The sequence below is a fragment of the Tetranychus urticae genome, chromosome 1 (genome assembly GCF_039701765.1).
Source record: "Tetranychus urticae isolate SD_2017Ah chromosome 1, NJAU_TeUrti_SD_1.0, whole genome shotgun sequence".
In the NCBI taxonomy this organism is placed as follows: Eukaryota; Metazoa; Arthropoda; class Arachnida; order Trombidiformes; family Tetranychidae; genus Tetranychus; species Tetranychus urticae.
The window spans coordinates 12,566,172-12,588,307 of NC_142958.1; the positions used below are offsets into that span (position 1 = coordinate 12,566,172).

The 22,136-nt window shown below is 33.5% G+C and overlaps 6 protein-coding genes and 1 long non-coding RNA gene across 10 annotated transcripts; 5 read left to right on the forward strand and 2 right to left on the reverse strand.

The window, feature by feature from the left end:
• The first annotated feature begins 57 nt into the window (after positions 1–57).
• On the forward strand, positions 58–5,041 carry LOC149094600 (uncharacterized). 2 transcript variants are annotated; one of them, XR_016197771.1, is made up of 4 exons: positions 106–469; positions 608–1,799; positions 3,518–4,160; positions 4,862–5,041. It is a non-coding gene; the product is annotated as an uncharacterized LOC149094600 (long non-coding RNA). The 2 variants fall into 2 exon arrangements; XR_016197770.1 differs by lacking the exons at positions 3,518–4,160; positions 4,862–5,041 and having other exon boundaries at positions 58–469; positions 608–2,741.
• On the reverse strand, positions 1,237–5,769 carry LOC107361383 (uncharacterized). Its single transcript, XM_015928203.3, has 4 exons — positions 5,640–5,769; positions 5,036–5,429; positions 3,515–3,652; positions 1,237–1,868 (listed from the first exon to the last, which is right to left on the reverse strand). The coding sequence occupies exons 1-4, from the start codon at positions 5,649–5,651 to the stop codon at positions 1,756–1,758; spliced, it is 657 nt and encodes a 218-aa protein (XP_015783689.2). The 5' UTR covers positions 5,652–5,769; the 3' UTR covers positions 1,237–1,755.
• A 25-nt stretch (positions 5,770–5,794) lies between these two features.
• Positions 5,795–11,632, forward strand: LOC107360975 (uncharacterized). Of its 2 annotated transcripts, none has more exons than XM_025160595.2 (4): positions 5,795–6,180; positions 7,910–8,525; positions 10,306–10,866; positions 10,975–11,632. In XM_025160595.2, exons 2-4 carry the CDS (start codon positions 8,261–8,263, stop codon positions 11,370–11,372), a joined length of 1,224 nt encoding a protein of 407 aa, XP_025016363.2. In that variant the 5' UTR covers positions 5,795–6,180; positions 7,910–8,260; the 3' UTR covers positions 11,373–11,632. The 2 variants fall into 2 exon arrangements, with proteins under 2 accessions (XP_025016363.2, XP_015783180.2); XM_015927694.3 differs by lacking the exon at positions 5,795–6,180 and having other exon boundaries at positions 7,300–8,525; positions 10,306–10,503; positions 10,591–10,866.
• Positions 11,633–13,250: 1,618 nt separating this feature from the next.
• On the reverse strand, positions 13,251–14,632 carry LOC107361239 (AH receptor-interacting protein). Its single transcript, XM_015928016.3, has 2 exons — positions 14,500–14,632; positions 13,251–14,422 (listed from the first exon to the last, which is right to left on the reverse strand). The coding sequence occupies exons 1-2, from the start codon at positions 14,557–14,559 to the stop codon at positions 13,508–13,510; spliced, it is 975 nt and encodes a 324-aa protein (XP_015783502.1). The 5' UTR covers positions 14,560–14,632; the 3' UTR covers positions 13,251–13,507.
• A 305-nt stretch (positions 14,633–14,937) lies between these two features.
• On the forward strand, positions 14,938–16,948 carry DCP2 (decapping mRNA 2). 2 transcript variants are annotated; one of them, XM_015928018.3, is made up of 4 exons: positions 14,938–15,132; positions 15,285–15,639; positions 15,698–16,044; positions 16,107–16,948. In XM_015928018.3, the coding sequence occupies exons 2-4, from the start codon at positions 15,412–15,414 to the stop codon at positions 16,300–16,302; spliced, it is 771 nt and encodes a 256-aa protein (XP_015783504.1). In that variant the 5' UTR covers positions 14,938–15,132; positions 15,285–15,411; the 3' UTR covers positions 16,303–16,948. The 2 variants fall into 2 exon arrangements, with proteins under 2 accessions (XP_015783504.1, XP_015783503.1); XM_015928017.3 differs by having other exon boundaries at positions 15,360–15,639.
• Positions 16,934–20,075, forward strand: LOC107361238 (S-adenosyl-L-methionine-dependent tRNA 4-demethylwyosine synthase TYW1). Its single transcript, XM_015928015.2, has one exon. The coding sequence runs from the start codon at positions 17,807–17,809 to the stop codon at positions 19,892–19,894; it is 2,088 nt and encodes a 695-aa protein (XP_015783501.2). The 5' UTR covers positions 16,934–17,806; the 3' UTR covers positions 19,895–20,075.
• Positions 20,076–20,577: 502 nt separating this feature from the next.
• On the forward strand, positions 20,578–22,101 carry LOC107361421 (uncharacterized). The gene is made up of 2 exons (XM_015928252.3): positions 20,578–20,716; positions 20,807–22,101. Exons 1-2 carry the CDS (start codon positions 20,702–20,704, stop codon positions 21,545–21,547), a joined length of 756 nt encoding a protein of 251 aa, XP_015783738.1. The 5' UTR covers positions 20,578–20,701; the 3' UTR covers positions 21,548–22,101.
• Positions 22,102–22,136: the final 35 nt, after the last annotated feature.

The window sequence follows — 22,136 nt, forward strand, 5'->3', positions numbered from 1 at the left end:
GTTGCCAGAGACAGAAAGCAGACAGAGATAAATTGACTGACTCAGAGAAGACAGACAGTGAGTAAGAGCTGTGCGGGTGGAAAGAGAAAATTAGACAGTTAAAGCAGACAGAGAATGATCAGAGCAGAATCGAGAGAGCAAAATGATGATAAAGAGTGAGAGACAATGGGGAAGAGAAGAGGGAGGAAGAGGAAGATAAGAATGATTGGCAAGAAATGAAAGTAAAAAAAATAAGTTAGCGTGAAATGAAAGATAGAGGGAAAAAAAGAACAAGGTTTAGGTGAAAAAAACAACGCAAGAAAATGTGATTTTGCTTCTCTTCTTCTTCTTCTTTTTAATGCTGTTTCATTTTACGATTCAATATTTACCAATAAATTAATATTTATGTTTATGCTGTTAATTGTGGATTGAAATCAATTAATTGTCTGCGGTTAATGGTAACAGTCAATGTGTCAATTGATCAATTTAGGTGAGTCTTTGTTTCATTTTTATCTTATTTCTCTTAACCTTTTTTTCTCAACCAATTTTTGCGCTTCTGTTTTCGTTTTTTGTCTCAATCGTTGATAAATTGTTATCAATCTTCTTTTATTATCTTATTATCTTACAGTTGCAGTTTAACGTTGGCTACATTCATTGATATTACAATTTGGTTACTGGATGAAAATGGGAGCCATTTTTGGTTGAATTACATAGCTAACAAGTGAATTGTGGTTGGAAACAGATTAACCAGTTTTTTCAAGTTCTAGACTTTATGGTTACATCTGTGGTGACTTGCATGATTATGATGATTTGTTCAGGTAATTGGTTAACCTGAGATTTAACCTTTATCAGTATGGATGAAATCCTGTAATCATGTATCATTTTTGCATCATCATGGCATCTTGTGAGTTTCTGGTTATCCTCTTTTTTCCTTGATTATTGAAAGGTTAGATTCGGGTTAATTATTCTGGTTGCTTCAATTTTACTAGCTAATGTTTATCGTCTAGTAAAATAAACATCAAGTTAACCGTAAGGCTGTTTATCAATTAATTGTGTCTTAACCAGATTAATGATAATGTGTTAAATGTTGTGTTACTAAATAAGAGAGTTAATTATGAAATTAGATTGTCAGGTTAATCAATGACTGTGTAATTTACCAGAATAGTTGTTGAAAGATTGCCTAAAATGTAACAGTCATCAATATTTTTGGTACAATGTTTGATATTCCGAGCAAATTGAATTTTTACAACATTCTAATTGAATTAATCTCATTTTTATTTAAATGATGATGAAGGTTGAAATGAAGAAGTATAAAAAAAGGGAAAGAATGATGATAACAATTAGATGTGATGAACGTATTTTAGCAATTATAAAAGGAAATAAAACAAGGTCGACTATTGACGATAATTATGATATTTATATGGATATGGTGATAACAACGATTACAAGTTGATGCTTTGATCTTAATGTGTTTTATAGTTTAATTGTGCCCACCATTACAACAATAATTATCTGCATCATCACCACGATCATACTCAGCGCCATTATAATCCAGTAATCACCATTTCTCATTAGTTAATCATCAATCGATTGAGCATCAAAATGGTGAAAAAGAGGGGAAATAACTCTTAAATTAATAAAACAGTTTCTCTCAACAGTTAACAAAAAAGAAACTGTAATTGGCTTCAAGAATATAATTGATTTAGGTTTTTTGGTTTTTTTTCATATAAATAAAGTGTTCCGAGGTTGTTGGGTCAAAAGGCAAGATCAAATGGGTTAAGCTCGGAAGCCACCAAGTCCACCAAGTCCACCAAGACCGGGTAAACCTCCACCACCTCCAGCTCCACCGGCACCACCACCAGGACCAAAGCCACCAAGACCACCAAGACCTGAAAAGAAGATGAAAAGAAAATCATTAGTTGAAATGTTTCAATGAATCGTGTGAATCTGTCCATTGAGGTGCAAATTAATGAGACAAACAAAAAAATAATCATTTTCATTATGGATTCGCCAATGAAATGTTTCTATTACTAACTCAAGTTTAACCAACAGTTCAATGATGGGTTAAATTGATGAGCCTATTTAGTTAGTTGGTAAGAGAAAGTTGATGAGCAAGATTGTAAAAGAAATGGCTAAGAAGATGAAGATAAACTGGAACAAGGAAGTAATAAAATGAAGAAGAAAAAAGATAGAAATCAGAGAAACAGTTTTATATATATAATACAATGTAATAAAATATATAAATGTGTATAAAAAAGTTAGATTGGTAAAACTGGGAGTAAAATGTGATATTAGAAACAGATAGATGTTAATATGCATGCAACTGATGTAAACTGATTATGAAAAGTGGGAGGTAAATTGACCAGTTTCATTGGCTGATAACAAAGTAGTGAAATTTGTGTGTTACATGTTCCAATCGATCTATGGAGTTTCATTATACCAGATGATTCTGTTTTTCTTTCGGAACTTTCTTCTTCTTCTTCTTCTTCTTCTGTGAAGAAAAATCTTTCTCAGCCTCTTTTCCTCTCTATCTTTACCATGTTCCTCCATGAACTCAACAAGCATAGTAATAGACAAAATTTATGCTCATATCACTATTATTATGATTATTATTAGTATTAACAGAAGAGTTATGTTATCATGAAATTGGTTACCAGTGGCAACTGATGATATTCAAGTGACAGGGAATCGTAATAATAGTTTCAAGCAATAAAGTAATAGAAGATGAAAAATATTTTGGATTATTTTTCTTCTTCATTTTCTTCTTCCTCATCTCTTCTCTTCCTTTTTTTTGCTATCAGATTAATTGGCTAATATATTGACCTGACTATACTCTTGACATGTTTATATTTTTCAACTGATATTGTTTTCAATTTAATAGATTATTCTTGTAAATGGATAATAATGAACAATTGAAAGACTTTTCATTATTATTTAAAATTTACGAGAATTTGCTTGTTTTTCAATTTTCGTTGTTTTTGGTTCTCCTTTTTTTATGGATGCAAAACATAAAAATGTTTTGCCATGTTAATAGATGTTCATCATGAAAGATGATAGTTGAATGGGCAGAATAAGTATCATGATGACCATGGGTTCATTATGGGTTATCATAATTTCCTATTAAAAAGGTTAAATTAAATTGTATCCCAGTCCATGTAAACCTTAATCAATCTCAATTTGTTTGATGAAAGGCAAAAAGTAATGAATGAGAATAATATAATTGAATAATTCACTCTACTCATCTTCAATTTTAATCAACATTAACAATTTGACTGCCAGTAATAACATTTTCACCAGTAAAAATTAACATTTTGCCTTTTTATATCTTTCATTTACGTTTGCCTATCAATAAAAATTGGCTGATTCGGGTCAATTGTAATCAAGTTATAGTCATTGAGTAATAATGATGATTAAAAATGTTCATTTTGAGCATAAAACCCTAGACTAGTTTATTCCCATGAAAATGGTCATTTTACCTGTTTCTATTGTCTCTCCTTTAACTATCCTAATAAACCTCAAGAGATCTCATACTAACCAGGAATACCAAGTCCTCCAAGACCTCCAAGTCCACCTAGTCCTTGGCCACCGCCAAGTCCTTGGCCTCCACCGAAACCTTGTCCGCCTCCGAGACCACCAAGACCAAAGTCTTGTCCACCACCTAATCCACCAAATCCTGGAAATAAAAGAAAAGAACAGTTAATTAACTTGATCAATTAGTTGGTCAGTTTATCATTAATTTATCTCTCTTTTGGTCAATACCATTTCTCTTCCTGTTTTTAATCATCATCAAACCATTAACCATTGCCGGTATCAACAACAGTTTGAGTATCAACTTGAATCAAGTGGACCATTTTAATATTGTTAGATTTGAATTGTTAGTTTCAAAGTTGCAATCTCCGGTGAAACAAAAACTGTGTCTTTTCCACCAAAAAATGACTTTGAATAAACTGCCACATGGTTGACATCATTTTCAACGGAAATGAACTTGTTCAGTTTACCTTTAGGTTTTATTTTTGTGATTGTTGATACACTTTTTTTTGGGTTCAGTTTTCATTGTTTGGTTATTGCTTTACTGTGAATTGTTGAAGGTCGACACTTTCTGTTGTTGCTCACTGAATATGGTGATGAATTTGCTCGACTAGTCAAGATCCATAAAGATCAGTGAACATTCATCATTGAAGGTAAACAAAAAGCGGAACTAACTGGGTAATTTCCTACGATTTGACCCTGAAAAGAGAGAATTATTTCGCTCTTTTTTCACTTTTTTTCTCTTATTTTCTTCTCAACTGTTTTCGTATTCAATTTGGGTTTTGGTTATCTAATAATAAGTGTTGTGTAATCATATTGCAACCAAATTGATTCTGGTTGTAAAGGACAAAAGCTGTTGATACAGTTGACGAGTTTTCACTCAACCCAGGCTGATCATTTAAAGGTTAACTTGAATTTTTTGGATAATCAAGCCAAAATAGTAACTGTTAATCATAAGGATGAGAGAAAAGATCGACTTGCGATAAAATTGCTTAATTTGCTTAAAATAAGCAGTCTTTCAATGCTAAGGAAATGAATTAATACGCTTTAGATTGTAGATTTTTTTGATGATAGGACAATATTACTATGATAACTTCCCTGCTCTAATAGCTTCTTTGACTGGGTCAATCTTATCAGAAGATGAAAATTCAGAGAAAGATAGAGGGGAGGGAAAGAGAATGACAAAAAATAGGAAGAAAGGAAGAGAAAAGGATGAATAAACACTGAAGTGTATTCTCACCATCGTCATCAACATTATCAAAATCAAAATCGTAATTCACATTCTGAATAATTCATGAAGTTATTTACTTTTCCTTCTTTCTTTTTTTTTCTTCTTCCTTGTTTTCAATCTTAGTTCTTTTCTCTCCTGTCACATGATGTCAACTTTTCAACATGAATGCACTCCTAGTTTAACAGAGTAAATAATTTGACTAAAATTTATCACTATTCCTTGAGATATTGACGATTCAAGATTGATGATCATAATAAGGACGACATGCATTTGGAGCCAATGAAAAAATAAACTTACCAGGAAATCCACCGCCTTGGCCACCTCCAAATCCACCAGGAATACCTCCACCGGAGCCACCAAAGCCTCCAGGTAATCCACCACCTTGGCCTCCGCCAAATCCACCAAAACCACCGGGACCTCCACCGAAGCCTCCACCTTCACCACCTAGACCTCCGAGGCCTCCACCTTCACCACCTAATCCTCCGAGGCCTCCGAGGTCACCACCTCCACCTCCAAGTCCACCTAAATCACCACCACCGCCACCTAAGCCTCCTAGGCCGCCGAGGTCACCACCTCCACCTCCGAGTCCGCCTAGATCACCTAAGCCACCAAGGCCACCAAGATCTTCACCTTGACAATGAACCAGTGTTATTAAATTGAGGGATAATATTGTTGTAACACATTTAACAATCTACAAAAGTTGAGATAAAAGAGAAACCAGAAAATAAAATTAAAACCAGAAAAAAATGGAAAGGTAAAATATCCAGTTAGCAACAAGTTGATAACAAATAAATCCAGATTTGGGTTGAGAGAAGACACAGTTATCCTGGTAACTAAGAAAACAGTTGAACCCAAATCTCGAGAAAAGAAAACCAGATTCAAGAAAAATCACAAAACGTACCGTTGGATTCATTTTTTGGTTGTTGACAGTTAAAGATTGTTGAAATGTTGAGTTTACTTTAACCGATGACACTAACTTGCAAAGCTTAACTCACTTTCAAATGTTGAAGTAAAGTTATTAAAAATTGTCAGACGATTTGTAAAAGAAAAGTCTTAATTGTCTTTATATATAGCAAAATGAAAAATGAATCACCGACTCCCTATCCTTATCTCTGTTCCCGCCTCTTTACCAGTTTCTTAATTTTGTCTTACTTTTGTCACTCGTGATTGAAACCAAACCGCCATTTTATCTCAACCATCATGGTCATCATTGGCTGTCTTTTCAGCGTTTTATAATTTTACCAGTTTTTACCCAATTCAGTTGAAAAACCAAGCTCACAATTCATTATCATGTTTGTGTCCCTGTGTAATAAATGTTATACAAAAACCCACCAACACCACAGTTTACTCAAATATTGTTTAACTCGCTCGGTCAACCAAGCAAATTAATTAGTTGATTAACGATTGAACGGATATCCTGCTATAACCACCGACTAAAAAATGTTAGAACAAACATTTTTTTTCTTCTCCTTCTCTTTAAAATATTGCTTTTTTGGTTCCTTTTTTTTTGTTTTCACCGATTTACATTTTATCAACTAAATCATGTTACTCGGTAAATCGCAAGCTAAACCTTTTAAATCAATCAACTCACGTCTCGCGGTTAATTCAATGACAACCACCGGATTGCCTACTTCGTTACATTGTTTTAACCAAGGTTTGCTGACTGACAATGCAAAAGTGTAACTCATTCACCAACTGTATATTTCGCTATTACCATAATCAAATTCATAATCTTTATTTCCATTTTTCGACTATTCATAACTGTTGTGAAATCTGGATTATTTAATCATGCTAAACCTTGTTCGATATTTCATTTTTCACAACCAATCGACATTTGCTTTGATCGAAATAGATCAAGATAATCTTTATTTTTGTATCAAAAGTCCTTAGTTTTGTATCATTCAACACATCCCGTTTGGCTTTTCCCAGCTCTAATTTTCCTCCAAAAATTGTTTTAATTTAGTGTAATATTCCTCTAAATTGCTATTTAGTCTTCATCATGAGGAAATAGGACTAACCAACTCGATTCGAACTTGAATCAAGTGTTTCTACAGATTTAATTGTATTTTTTATTTCGATTAGTCTAATTGTCCACTAATGCTAATCCACAAAACCACTTCTGCTAATTGTAACTAAAACTTGGAAAAATGACTCTAAAAGTTTTATTTGCAATAAATTGAATCATCATCGAATTTCTCAAATGAATTTGTAAACATTAGACGAAAAAAGTGTTCAGAGAATTTGGATTTCAGCTTATTTTACTCGAAAAGTTGGTTCCTTTACCATTTTAAATTGACATTATTTAAAGAGAGCTAGCAAGTTATGGTGAAATAACCTGTTCATTTCAATAAAATAAGACTTAAATGAGCATTTCGGGAAAGCCCTGAATTCTAGACTATGACTAAACTACAACGCGACATCAAATACTTAAACCGTATTCCAACATTTTAACCCTGAATGGCTGAATAACTCGGTTATTCACTCATTAGCGAAAAGAGCGTTACAAAGAGCGGTGAAAATCACCTACATTTGACTAAATAGCCACATTTTGTGTTGTATGTTATTTAATCGTCTACACTCACAAAGGCTGTTTATTTTGTATGCTCATCATTTTCAACAATGAATTTTTGTGCTGAAAAATTATTTTGATCAACTGCCAAGTTACGTTACTGACAGTGAGTTCAGTAAGAAAGGGTCAGAAAATTGCCAAGGCTTACTTCGTTGATATGGGCCACATTAAAATATTTACAAGTCTATAAGAGCATTTTCCATCTAATTCCATAACTCAACCTTCTCTATCAAATGAAATTTGTCTATTGAGATCGGCCTATTGAGGAACCTCGCGCGTTTCCCTTGTAAGCCAATGATCTTGTAACTCTCTTTTTCATGTTTGTTAACTTATCAATACTAAATGGACAATTACCTTTCGATTCTCAACTTCCGAGTTGATCTATTAATAGCAAGCTCTTAATTTCATTGTTTCACTGTATCTTATGATAGAACAATCAAGAAAACATTGATCTTTATTTTAAATATTTTTGCTTCCTTTAAGTTCTTTCTGTATTATTCAATTTGTCTTTCAATCGGAAATAGTTGTAACTGGTTAACCTTCGCTTTCTGCAGTTGAATCGCACCAACCCACTTTAACTCAACCTCTTTCGTCTTTACCAGATACAAATCAACTGTTAATGGTTTTGAACTAATTTTTTACTAACCGTGTTTGCCGTAGTCCCAATGATGATTTGTTTTCTGTGTCGACGAAATGCAATGTTTACCTTTGGAAAACTCACCTAAATTCATCGTCTGCCACACAAATCATTTTCCCAGGATTCCTGTGCTTATTTCCTTATGCAATGTGAAACTTGAAGCTATTCTTGTATTTTAACCTAAATTTTGCTTTAGTTTATTAATTTTAAGTCTTCATTTACAGCAATTTCTTCCATATTTTGTATCAGTGAATCTTATTCCAATAAATTACATCGCATAATTACTCTACAGCAATAAGTTCAAGAGTTTCCTATCATGTATGCAATTCAGTTCCTACAATTTCTATCTCTTTGTGTTTTAATATTGTCTAAAAATTATATAAATTCAACGAGTGAATCAACAGTGCCATCATCATTGGAAACCTTCCCTGACTCTTCAAATGACTCCATTACAACTTTCAACTTGGTACCAACAAACTATACATTAGAGCAAATAATTAAACAAATTAATGATTCGAATAATGCAAAGGAAACTCTTAATGGTCAAGAACAGGTACAAAATCCATCCATCAAATCAAGATGTGAGTAAAAGTTGAGTTTCCCTTCAACACTTTTCCAAAAAGCATCTTCTTTCAACTGCACAGGTCACTAACTTTACCTGGTTAGCTCAATTCGTGATGGATAAATATCGAAACGAATTGTTTATTTAGAATTAAAGTTTCAAACTTTCACCAAAGTAAAGTCATTCTTTGAATCTTTCAATCATTGTTTTAAACATTTGATATTTCAGGTGTTTCTATTTGTTAATTTGACATAATTAATTTAACATGCTACTAATATTTGAAGCAAAGTGTTAATAAAATCAAAATGGTTGTCATTACAAATTTTCTGGTTTTACCTAAAAAGAAAGGTTTTTTGAAATGCAAAAATTAACACAAACACTGCAAAACAAATGGACAGAAACGGCTAAAAATGGATTTTTTGCAAATTTAGTTCCTGTCGGTTTGTAAGGACATAAAAACTGAGTTCATTTATGCTTTTAAAAAATTTCTCAGATCGATAGTTTGCGAAAAAATCGAGTTCAAACTTGAAACTTCGATCGCCATTTGTACAGTTAGAGAAGCAGATTTTTTCATGAAAGTTGATTTCTCTGGTTGATATTTCGATTATCAACCAGTAGATGCTCTTATTTTAAGAAAAAAAGTTTTCAGTTTCCGTAAAACAGATCAAGTTCGATTTACAATTAAACTTGTCGCATTCAGCGACCATATAAGTTAGAGAACTGAAACTTATTTATGGGGCTCAAAAATTGTTTGGACACACCGTGAGTCAAATAATTTATCCGATCGATCAATAGTTCTCTTGATTTTGGCCTTTGACCTAAAAACTTTGAGCATCGATAAGTCGAGAACGGAATTACTCATCATCATCATTCTTTGGCCGAATATTAGTTCTCATTATGGGCTATAGTATATCAAAATATTAAATCATTGAAAGTCCTGCCAAAAAAGTTAAAGCATTGGGTTACTTATGTTGCAGAATTGAGACTTTGTTGATAAAGTTAGATGGTTACTCAAACACAAATCATGCTTAAATCAATTACCTCAGATTTTATTCAGTATTGAGTCACATACTGCTATAGCCCATGATGAAAACTAATATTTGGCCAAAGAATGATGATGATGAGTAATTCCGTTCTCGACTTATCGATGGTCAAAGTTTTTAGGTCAAAGGCCAATATCAAGAGAACTATTGATCGATCGGATAAATTATTTGATTCACGGTGTGTCCAAACAATTTTTGAGCCCCAAAAATAAGTTTCAGTTCTCTAACTTATATGGTCACTGAATGCGACAAGTTTAATTTCAAATCGCACTTGATCTGTTTTACGGAAACTGAAAACTTTTTTTCTTAAAATAAGAGCATCTACTGGTTGATAATCGAAATATCAACCAGAGAAATCAACTTTCATGAAAAAATCTGCTTCTCTAACTGTACAAATGGCGATCGAAGTTTCAAGTTTGAACTCGATTTTTTCGCAAACTATCGATCTGAGAAATTTTTTAGCAGCACAAATGGACTCAGTTTTTATGTCCTTACAAACCGACAGGAACTAAATTCGCAAAAAATCCATTTTTACCCGTTTCTGCCCATTTGTTTTGCAGTGTTTGTGTAAAAGTGTGCATAAATGTAACAATTGTGTTAAATGTGTCTTTTTAGTTGCAACCCAAACGTTTATAATACAATCTTAAGCTAATTACTTCTAAATCCTTAATTGTTTGAAAAGGATTTGACTCAGAATCCTAATGGACTAATTTACTAATATATTTCAATTAATAGCTTCACTTTTAATCTTTTCAGACTCAAATGGCCATCCATTGATTGAACCGGTTGCTAATATTTTTCGTGATTCTGGTACCATTTCTGGTAAAATGCAAAAGACTGAAGCTTTTGGGGATAACAGCAAGCCATTTTCAACCGCGAGATCATTAAGCCAATATGATTATGACGATGAAGATGAAGATGAACCTATTTCTCGAGACAATGAGCCTAGTCAAGGTAGTCCGAAATTTGATACAGTTTACCTGAAAAATCTCAGAAGAATAGCTAATAAAGTATCTCCATTTGGCTCATCTAATCAAAAAGGTTCAAAAGGAAAATTCGAGGCTGACAAAAGAGAACAAAAAGAAGATTCTTTGCCCATCCAAAGTGAATACGACTACGATGACGATGGAAGTGATGACAAAGATGAAGAAGAAGGTGATGACGAAGAGATAGAAAACGAAACGCCATCTAACCAGACAACTTCCCTCAGTAAGCCATCACCTAATCAGCCCAAGCTCAACGTTAATGCCAACACCAATGTCAATCCAAACATTGGTGAACAGTTTAAGGAGCGCAACGGAAGAAATTATTATCCAGGTAATTTATCATCAACTTAGACTATTACCTAGACTTTGTGTGAACAGTAGACTTGATGTAAGATCACCTCGAACACTCTTTATCATTATATTTGTTCTTTCCTTTTAGTTTCAAGACGAAATTCGGGTCTTTCATCTCAACCAGAATCTCCCATATCGACGGACAATCTTTCAATTAACAAATTCCCATCAACAGACTCTTCAAGACAAAATACAATTCCCAAGTCATCCATTTATAGCTCGAGTGTAATTCATTATGCATACACTGGCAATGAAAACTCTAATCAAGAAGCTTTTCAGCAAAACAATGAAAATAAACTGGATAATGGCTCAATGAAGGACGATGTTCACCTCAATGACCAATCAAACAATAAACCAGGAGCATTATCAACCAAATTACCAGATAATCACAGATCATCCACAACATTGGCCTTCTCGGGTGTACAAAATGTTAACAAATTACTTGGAAACAAGAGGAAACCCAAAGATCCATTTTTAAGAGGATAGGCCATTCAAATCATACAAAATAATCATTTTTACATCGATTATATACAATGTTTTGAACGTCAGAATTTTTTCAGTCCAGACTATTTCATTATAATTTATATTTCCATTTTGATTAATTTAAACCATTTAGAGTTTGTATTTTCAATAATTTCTAGTCTTATTCTTGTAATCTCAAAACCAAGTTTACTAAATCAATCAATGTTGTGATCAGTATTGAAATTTATGAATTCAAATAAACATTCTATTCAGTTGATCTATTAGTCTTATTGATTATCAGAAAACTCTATAATCACTTGTTTTTCTGGTAAACACTGGACATCGAATAACCAATGGTTACACTATTATTATTATAATTAAAGGGTAATGTTTGATAGAAATGTAAACAAAATTATGATATCAAATAACATATAAGAGGTAACCTGGATTTTCAGTGTATTGCTACTGATTTATCACATCGGGAGTTAATGGCAACATACTGCGATAAACCAAGAAATGTATCTTGAATTAGTTTTATTATTACGTCAAATAATGACGTTTATTCAAAAATTTGATTATACCAATTAAGTTGACTAGGAATTAAACTGTTAGGCTCGTTGGGGTCAGACTAGAGCCACTATTAAGACCATTAGAGCAACTATTTTCCGGCAACTCAATCAATTGAGGTAGATTTTCAATTCTTTATTGAACACTGAAATATAATAGCAGTTATATTCAGTGATATTGGGTATTATTAATAAATATTATTAGATTACATGTTATAGAAGAAAGATTCAGAAGCAAGTGACAAACTATTGAACTTTTAGACAGATTACAGATTAACATTGAAATTAATTATCTTTGCCAAAATTAAAAAATTATTTCATTTAAAGTTACAAATATCATTTTGCTTTCATTGATTGCAAGAAAACAATTAGGATTTTTTAACTCCTAACTCCCAAATCATATTTAATAGAAGATAATTTATTTAGATGTCAACCTTTTCACTTTTCTTATTTAGTTTTCATGAAAACTAATATTCATATTGATATTTACATTCTGAATATTCAGCTAATAAATGCAGGCAATAATAAAATGCTAATCGAGGATAACTTCGCGATCAGAGGGATTACTGGTTTGGGATTTGAGTATAAGTGCTTTAAGATAGATTTATTATTACTGTTGCTGAGATCAAGATTATTCAACGTTATTTTGTCAATCCATATCTGATCAACATGGAAGTTCATTTTCTTCAGTTCTTTTTGAATTGATAAAGTGTGTTTCAACTCCAGTGAGTGGATGAGACTCAAAACAAACAGCTAGCGAAAAGTGGATTTAGAAAGCAAGCAAATCGCTTGCTCTAAGAGACATATTAGCTGAATAGCCCTGAATTTATATAACCTATCTAGTCGTAATATTCCCAATTAATCTACTTCAAACTCTCTATCTTGTTATAAAAACCATTCAATGAAACTCGAGAAGTTGTGAGACTTTCGCTGATCATTATCACAGTAATATCGAACGGATTGGAGTTGATCGCTATTCTTGGAGTTGATATATTTATTGGCATGCCAATTCTGCTGCCAAAATATCATAAATTAATTTCTTGGCCAGTTTTATCTCAAGATAGTTTCGGAAAATCGTCTAACTTGAATTTACTGATAACTTGGTTTGTTTCAATTGAACACCGATTTCATCACTTACTGCCCTCTAGTATTCAATATTTGAGTTAAATCGGAAAGATTTTTCAAGTTGGTTTAAGCCCCGATTTTATCGAGATTTTGTAATTTATAACTTCTATTGTTTTTTATCAATCCTTTTCATTTACGTAAAAGGTCGAGATATAATTTTGATTTCAATCGAAAAAATGTTCGTATTGTACTTGTACTGATAAACAATAGGTTTTGGATAAAAGTAACATCGTCTTTTAATCTGGTTGAATAAAATGCAAATATATTGTACAAAATAAATAACAATTACAATTAATACAAAAAAATACACGCAAATATTAATAAAAGAGATTGATGAGAAAAACTATAACTTGGTTAAAACTTGTGACTAGATCATAATTAAATGACAAATTGATAATAAAATTGATGACATTAGTTAACAATGAACATGATTATAGTTATTTCGTCTAAATTGTCCTCGATTGTCATTCAACTGAAAAGCTTTGACGCGAAAATACTTTTTTCTTTCTCGATAGACAATTTTCTTTCTCTTTCCACTTGCGCCAGATACTTGGCCACTGTTTGTTGTAAATTAGGGTCCAAAGAAACGACTTTTTCAAAATCAGCGACCGCTAAATCATATTCTCCAATACCAAGGTTGGCCTTGCCTCGTCGAAACCAAGCTTTAACATTTTTGTCTTGTCTTTTAATCACTTCATCACAAGCTCTTCTAGCGGCATAATAATCAGTCAGATTGAGTCGACATTGGGCCAAATTGGAATAGAATGGTATTCTCATTTCATCTAAAGCTATCCATTCCTCATCTCCGGGTTTCTCTTTTAATATAAGCTGCTCTAGAATGGCTAAAGCTTTCTCATACAATTGACAGGCAGTAGAATAATCATTTTGGCGAAAGGCTTGATTCCCTTTTTCCTTTAAATCACCTGTCTGTCTTAATTGTTCTTCACTTGTCATTTGCCAAATCTCCTTCTCATAGCTATCATGAGAAATAACCTCTAAAAGTTCAATGACAAAATACAAATCACTTGGTGATTTAATCAGCTCATCCAAATCACTGAAACCACATGACTTTTGAAGAGCCATTCCACAACAATGCGATTCATGGGTATGAGCTTCCTCATTATCACCATGTTCATCTTTGGCTCCATTATTGGCAAATCTACGAAATTGCTTGGAAACAAAAGGATAATTTAACACTGTAGCTGCTTTGCAATGGAAACGAGCAACTTCACCAATCCTCATTGTTTTGATGAGAGTTTCCCAAATTTCTAGTTTAAATTTTTTACCAATCAGTAATTCCATTGGCTTGCCCAATTTTCGACTATCATCAATAATCTTTTCCTCGCCATTAACAATCTTGATGGTTTGAAAATGAAAGATAGCCTGAAAAAAATGGATTTCAAAAAGACAACTCAGATTAATAGAGGTATTGTGATACGTAATCAAACAAAATGTCTTACCTTTGACTCCGGATGAAATTCTGGTAAATCACCTTTACCAGGATAAATAACTTTCTTCATTTTGCGATAATTTATTGATATTATTTAGATGAGAACACTCAAAGGTCCTAATTGATGGTTTGTTTTGATTTAAGCATCCAACTTGTAGTACGTCATGGCAAGATCGGGGGTCAGTCTAATAATTTCCTAATTATTCAAAGGATCAATATTGTCCGTTCTTTTGATGTAATGATTTTTTACTTTGGTTAAAAAATAGTTAAATTGTATAAATAAACAAATCAAAACGATCTAATCAACATTTGATCACAGTTAAATGACAACTTGGTCTCCATTCTCTCTCTTTTTTTATCGGCCTCTTTATCATCACCTAGCTACCCTCTATAATGAAAAGAAGCATATGATTAGAACTCATTTTTGTTTTCTTTTGCTTTCTCACATCTTTACTTAATGGATCGCCTCTCGCTCCTTTTTCCATGTTAATTGCTCATCATCATCTTTGACCCTCATTGTCTATTTTATTTATTGATTACCTCTTTTTTACAGTTCTTTATATTCCATCGTTTTCAAAAAGATGCAATATTCAGATAACCAGTCATTTTCAATTCCAATTGACATATTGGATGACTTGAGTAGGTGAGTAAATTTACTATAAAACCTTATTTTTGGTAACTATTATTGAATACTTAATATTATACTCGATATTTCTGTGACTGATTATGCTTTCTTTAACTGATATCATTTGTTTCTACCCTTCTCCTATCATATGTTTTGTTTTAATTTGAAAGATGAACAAACAATTCTCACCTGTCATTGCTAACCTAACCTATCCATATCTTTTATTTTCTGCTTCTTCACTCAAGTCGATTCATCATCAACCTGCCTCAACATGAGCGGGAAAACGTCATCAGAGCAATGTTTCAAATCGAGTCAGCCCATTGGTTTTACAAGGATTTTTTTCGCGTCCAACGACCTAGCTTACCTAAGGTGCAACTTCGAGCTTTTGCCCGAGTTATGTTTAATCATGTCCCATTTCTGAAAATTTTTCTCAAAGAATTTGACATTTATTTTAAACAATGGCAAGAGTATAAGTCTAATGTGCCCACTTATGGGGCCATACTTTTAGATGATGCCATGGAGCATGTAAGTTCAGTAAATAATTCTCATTGTATGGTTTTAACATATTTTCATCTTTCACTAGGTTTTAATGGTACAAGGGTTTTGTTCCCAAACAAGTTGGGGTTTTCCGAAGGGCAAAGTTAATGCAGAAGAAGATCCTGTTCTTTGTGCTTGTCGAGAGGTCAAAGAAGAAACTGGATTCGATTGTAGTCGTTTGATTAAAGCTGATGATTACATCGAACTGAAAGTGAGAGACACAAATGTTCGATTATATATTGTTCCCGGTGTTAATAAATCCGAGAAATTTGTCGCTCAAACTCGAGGTGAGATCAAAGACATCAAGTGGTTTCCAGTGAGTAAATTACCTACTCATAAAAGTGAGAAAGATCTCAATGCTAATGTTTTCTTCATGGCAATTCCATTCATCAAGTAAGTTAATACAAAATTAAGCTGTAGACATATTCATGAAATAACAATTGTTTATTCTTCAGACATCTGAAGAGATGGATCTATGAACAAAAGAAGCTTCGAATAAGCGAAAAGAAGCATATCTTAAATGCTTCTCGAATTCAGCATCCAAGCGTCACAAAATTTTGGGCAAAATCTTGGGATGAGTTTAACATTGATTGGAACAAGATTTGGAGTCAGATACTTGATGAACCAAATAGCAAACAGGGGAAAGGTTAAAGATAAACATCAGTTTCAAAGTTGTATTGCTTCCCTCTCATGACACAAGCGGCCTGAACACTTTTTTGGACTATGTTAGACCACCATCATCAACAATCTTAAATGAGAATCTATTTTTCTCTCTCCTTTCCGATTTTCATCTCTTGCTAAAGAAAAGTATTCACAAGATTCAATACATCATTGTGATTGATCATTGATCATCGTCTTAAGCCTCGACTATCAAATAAAAAAAAATGTCATCCGAATGAGCAAACCTGACTTTTCCATAGATTTGCTCAAATCCTTCCTAAAATGTCGTCGTTTAAAAGTGTATACATGTAATGAACCTTGACTATTGACAAATTAACTATGTTTACGAAGATGAATCCTGAATTCTATAATATTCATACACGGTCAGTGAACGAGTGTTATTTTAAAAATGTAAAAAATGATCAACTAGAGCATTGAGGACATTTCAAGCACTTCCAATTTTACTACAATTAGTAATACAATTGATACTTATTCAGGTTTCACTTCGATCATACATCCATTTTAATTGCGATATTTAAAAATCTCTAGTTTTTTAAAATAAATTGATGTTGTATCTTGATATTTTATGAAATTATTACTTTTGAAAAAATAGTGATTAAATGTCAATTACAGTAAATTTTTATTGGACTACATAATTAATTATAAATGGAATCATCAAGGTGAATAATCGGAGGTTAACTTTGATGTACTTTGATCAAATATTGAGCATAACCGCTTTGATCACTGACTAGCATAAGCGTTCAACTTATTAATAAGCTGATCGCTAAATGCGTTTCTATACAGTGGACTCACTTTATCAAGCAAAGCGTTCATGGTTTCATAAAATATAGAGCTTTCTTGTTCCTCTTGTTTATCCTTTTCCTCCTCATTTATGGTATCGTAAGAGTTGGAAACAATTTTAAATCCAGCAGCAGTAAATTCAATACAGTACCTGTTGCCTTCCTTAGTCTCACAATTGAAATAGATTCGATTTTCAGATTGTTTCAGCTTCTGTGAGACATGAATATCGTTAACAACAAGTTTGAATTCGTTTACAATGAAACTGGCTTCCTTGGTCCAATCACCTTCCTCTTCATCATCAAAAGAAGATGAAGAATCAAATGATTTTTCAACATTAGCCATTGCTTAAAATTTCAGAGTTGCAAGCTTGAAGACGTTTTTAACATAATAACGAAGACTTAAATCAGTATTGGTTCAATACTATTGAGATTCAAGAAGGTAAACATTAATTTCACCAGAAACAAGACAACTTTCAATTTACATGTTTGATGTATGATGTCGTAATTACCATGGTAAGTAATGGTTCCCATAGTAACTTGGTTGGCTATTTTAAGCTTCATTTCGTTTGATAAAAATTAGTTTGCTGTTTAGATAAATTTATTGTTCATCAACTGTTTGTGTTTAGTTAATAATTAATTAATATTAAGTTAACATTATACCAACCTTTAAATTTTAACAAATCAGTCACCCTGACATGGAGAGATTTTTTAACCTTCCAGGATTAAGTGGCATTTTAACACATAGATTTTTTGTACCTGTGATAATATCAACGTTTGCTGTGGCTTACATATACCGGAATAAGAAGCAAATTAAAGAACTTGAAGACAAAGCTGCAAATGATGCTGAGAGACAATCTGGATGCTGCCAAAATGCTTGTGGCCGCGAAGATGATGCTACCGAGAACAAATGTTGCTCAGCTGTAAATGTTCCTAGTGGCTATCAATACCAACCTTATGTGATTATTATTCTTTATGCCACACAGACAGGTACATCAAGAAAATTAGCTTGCTTAATGTATGAGAAAATTAGAGATCTTAGCTGTTCTGATAAAATCAAGCCAATACTAGTTGATGTAGCTAATTTTGATCTGAAAAATTGCTTGAAAGAGCATGGAGTTTCTGGTTCTCGTGCAATATCTCTTGTCTTCTTTGTCTCTACCCACGACGATGGTAATCCTCCTACTTCAGCTGCTGATTTTTTTTCAAAAGTAAAAGCTGGTTATTATGATGAAGAGATGCAGAAAATCACGTTCGCAATCTTCGGCTTAGGAAATTCTGTTTACAAAGATTTATTTTGTAAAGCAGCTAACGACTTTGACGAATTATTTATCAAAAGTGGAGCTGTAAAAATTTTCGATACTCAGCTTTTTGATGAAGACAGTGGGAACGACGTTTTTAAAGTAGCAGAATCATGGTATAGCCGTGTACTTGCCAATATTGACCTTTTACTTCAGTCAAGTAAAGCTAAAGCAAATTGGATCGATCAAATCGATGAAGAAGTATTATTTGCTACAGATGAATTTTCAGACCAACATGAAAGCTCAGAAGAGGAAGACGACTCTGAAGAGGACGAGCATAATAATCGAAATGATATTGGGGACATTGAAGATCTAGTTGCTTTACCCGAGAAAAACAAAGTTTCTAATGGTGATGTTAAAGAAATGACAAATGAAATCATCAGAAAAAATCTCACCAAACAAGGATATAAATTGGTTGGATCACATTCTGCTGTCAAAATGTGTCGTTGGACCAAATCAATGCTTCGAGGTAGAGGAGGATGCTATAAACACACCTTCTACGGTATTGAGAGCCATCGATGCATGGAAACAACTCCTAGTCTTGCTTGTGCCAATAAATGTGTCTTCTGTTGGCGTCATCACACAAATCCTGTTGGAACTGAATGGAAATGGCAAATGAATGAACCAGATTTTATTGTCGAGGAGATTATAAAAAATCATGTAAAAATGATTAACGAGTTCAAAGGTGTACCTGGTGTGTTACCTGAAAGAATTGAAGAAGGTTTCAAAGTGAGACACTGTGCCTTATCCCTTGTTGGTGAACCAATAATGTATCCTAAAATTAATGAATTACTTAAATTACTCCATTATAAGGGCATATCAACTTTCCTAGTCACCAACGCACAATTTCCTGAAGAAATACGAAACTTGACGCCCATTACACAGCTTTATGTCTCTGTAGACGCCTCAACTCCCGAAGCTTTGAAAAGAATCGACAGGCCACTTTTCAAAAATTCTTGGGATCGTTTCATATTCAGTCTTGAGGCTTTATACCACAAAAAAATTCGAACCGTGTACAGATTAACATTGGTTAAATCTTGGAATACAGATGAGATTGAAAACTATGCCGACCTTGTCATCAAAGGTAATCCAGATTTCATTGAAATCAAAGGTGTAACCTTTTGTGGAACTAGTAAAGCTGGAAAAATAACTATGGATAATGTTCCTTGGCATGAAGAAGTTGTTAAATTTAGTCAAGCATTGGCGGCTGAAATTGACCATGATTGGGAAATAGTTTCCGAACATGAACATTCAAATTGTGTCCTGATCGCTCAGAAAAAATTCAAAATAAACGGAAAATGGCATACATGGATTGATTTCGATAAATTCATCACCCTTGTTAAACGTTATTATGATAGTGATGGAAAAGAAGAGTTTGATGCTCTCGACTATGCTCTTGAAACACCAGAATGGGCCTTGTTTGGTTCGAAAGAACAAGGTTTTGATCCAAAAGAAAAAAGATTTCACCGTAAAACCAAAGAGTAATTCTGCAGAATTTTGAATCCACATCCATTCCTCCAATCTCAGTTTTTTGCATTAAAATTTACAGCTGATCAAGTATTTCGATAATTGTATAAAGTTGTATAACATATAAAATAACAATCGATCGAATTCGATTTCAAACCCATAATCTCTATTGATTATAAATAAACTTTTTTCACGTTAATCCTTTATCCCTATTCATTTCACCCGAGAACAAAAATTATCACAGTAACTAACTTTCTGTATTTCCCTCTGACTGCAGCAATCTGTGTACATTTTTCACGATTGACTTGTCAAATTTTCAAGCTCTGTGATTTTATTTGGTTAAAACCTGAGTAAACCTCATGAACGGAATTCCCAGTGAAAATGAGCAAGAACCAGTAAATCTTTGCATACACAAAGTAAAACGGAGATATGGCTCCTTGATCATGCAATGAGCAGCAATTGTAACTAAATTTAACCCTACTCGAGATCTGTCTTATCGAGTAAATCCAAGGGAAGACAAAACTATCACTAAAACAAACCAGGCTAATAATTGGTTCATTTTCTTAATCACTCGAATCAAGAAAAACATATTACAAGGTTAATGGGATATACTCACCTTTAGTTGTCTCATTTTCTTCCCGCTTCCCAAAGTTGAGTATAAAAATGCTCGGAAAAAGTTACAACAATACAAGTTGAGTTTGGAAGCTCATTGAGATAGTAACAAATCAAACAAACTATTCAAATCAACAAAAAACTCTTTATTTTTAACAACTTTAACTTTTCTACATTTTAGTGAAAACTTTTATTAAACCACAAATAATCAACATGAACAAGCAATTGGTAAATATCGTACAACTATTATTGTTTAACTAACATGAGATTTTTAATTTTTTTCACTAAATTTACTTTTCAATTTTTTTCTGGTTTCAGTTATTCGCTCTTTTTGCCTCAACTCTTATCCTTTGTGTTCAATTTGTCCGTGCCGAAGAGGAATTCGATGCTGAGGAAACTTTCGATGGCGAAGAAGACGTAGCTTTGGAAAGAGAAAGACGAGATGTATCAGCTGATTTAGAAGGTGCCGAATCAGGAATCGCTGGTGGAGCTGGTGCAGGACTCGGTGCTTATAAAGGAGGAGCAGCTGGTGGGGCAGCTGCCGGTTTTAAAGGTGCAAAGGCTGGAAAAGCTGGTTATGCCGCTGGTGCAAAAGGAGCAAAGGGAGGTGCAGCTTATGGCGCTAAAGGAGCTGTTGGTGGATCAAAGGGTGCTGCTTCTAAGGGTGGTTTCGCTTCTGGTGCTTTCGGTAAAAAGTTTGGTTCCAAGGGAGGTTTCTCTAAGGCTGGAGGAGCTGGTTACAACAAGAAGATCGGTGTAGTCAAGAAGTTCGGAATGAGCCAAGGTTTCAAATTCGGCAAATCTGCTGCTCATGGTGCTGCCGGTGGTGCTGTTGGAGGAAAAGCAGCTAAAGGTGGTTTCGCTGGTGCTGCTGGAGCCTCTGGATTCAAGAGTGGAGCTACTGGTGGTAAAAAGGGATTCGCCTCTGGAGCAGCAGGTGCAGCTGGTGGTAAAGCCGGTGCTGCTGGCGCTGGTGGATTCAAGAAGGCTGCTGGAGCCGCTGGAGCCGCAGGAGTCAAAGGAATCGGTGGTGGAGCTGGTTTCGGGCTCGGTCGATAAGCAAACAAAATTGTAACTTAATTATTTAGGTGTTTACTAACCAGACAAGTCGAGTAGAGATACATGTTTTTATTAACAGGGTAAACATACCTGCATTTCTTAATTTTATAGATATTCTCATTTTTTGTTGAAATTTGCTAAAAAATGTTTCGCCATAAACCTGAAGATAGCCACAGACAGACTACTTTAAACATTTGCCAATATTTAGCCTTAACTTGCCTCAGACAATATCAAATTATGCAAATTTTTGCATATCCAGTCTTAATCCAATTTCCTGTTTCCTGTTGAGCCTTCATTTGCCAATCCACTTTCACTTTTCTCAAAAATCTACATTTTTCATTCAATGTCAATTATGTCTTCTAAAAAATGATCATTTTGATTTTGATCCGCAGTCAAATTAAATTGTGCCGCAACAACTCTTAGGATTGTTTCCTACCTCTGAATGTCATGAACCAAATTTGAACCAATACCAGCCAAAACCAAGTTTATAGTGAAACTGTAAAAAAATTGTATAAAAAGTTTTCTGTGATCAATAAATTTTTCTAATATTTTAATAATAATTATACATTTTTTATTATCAATGAAACCA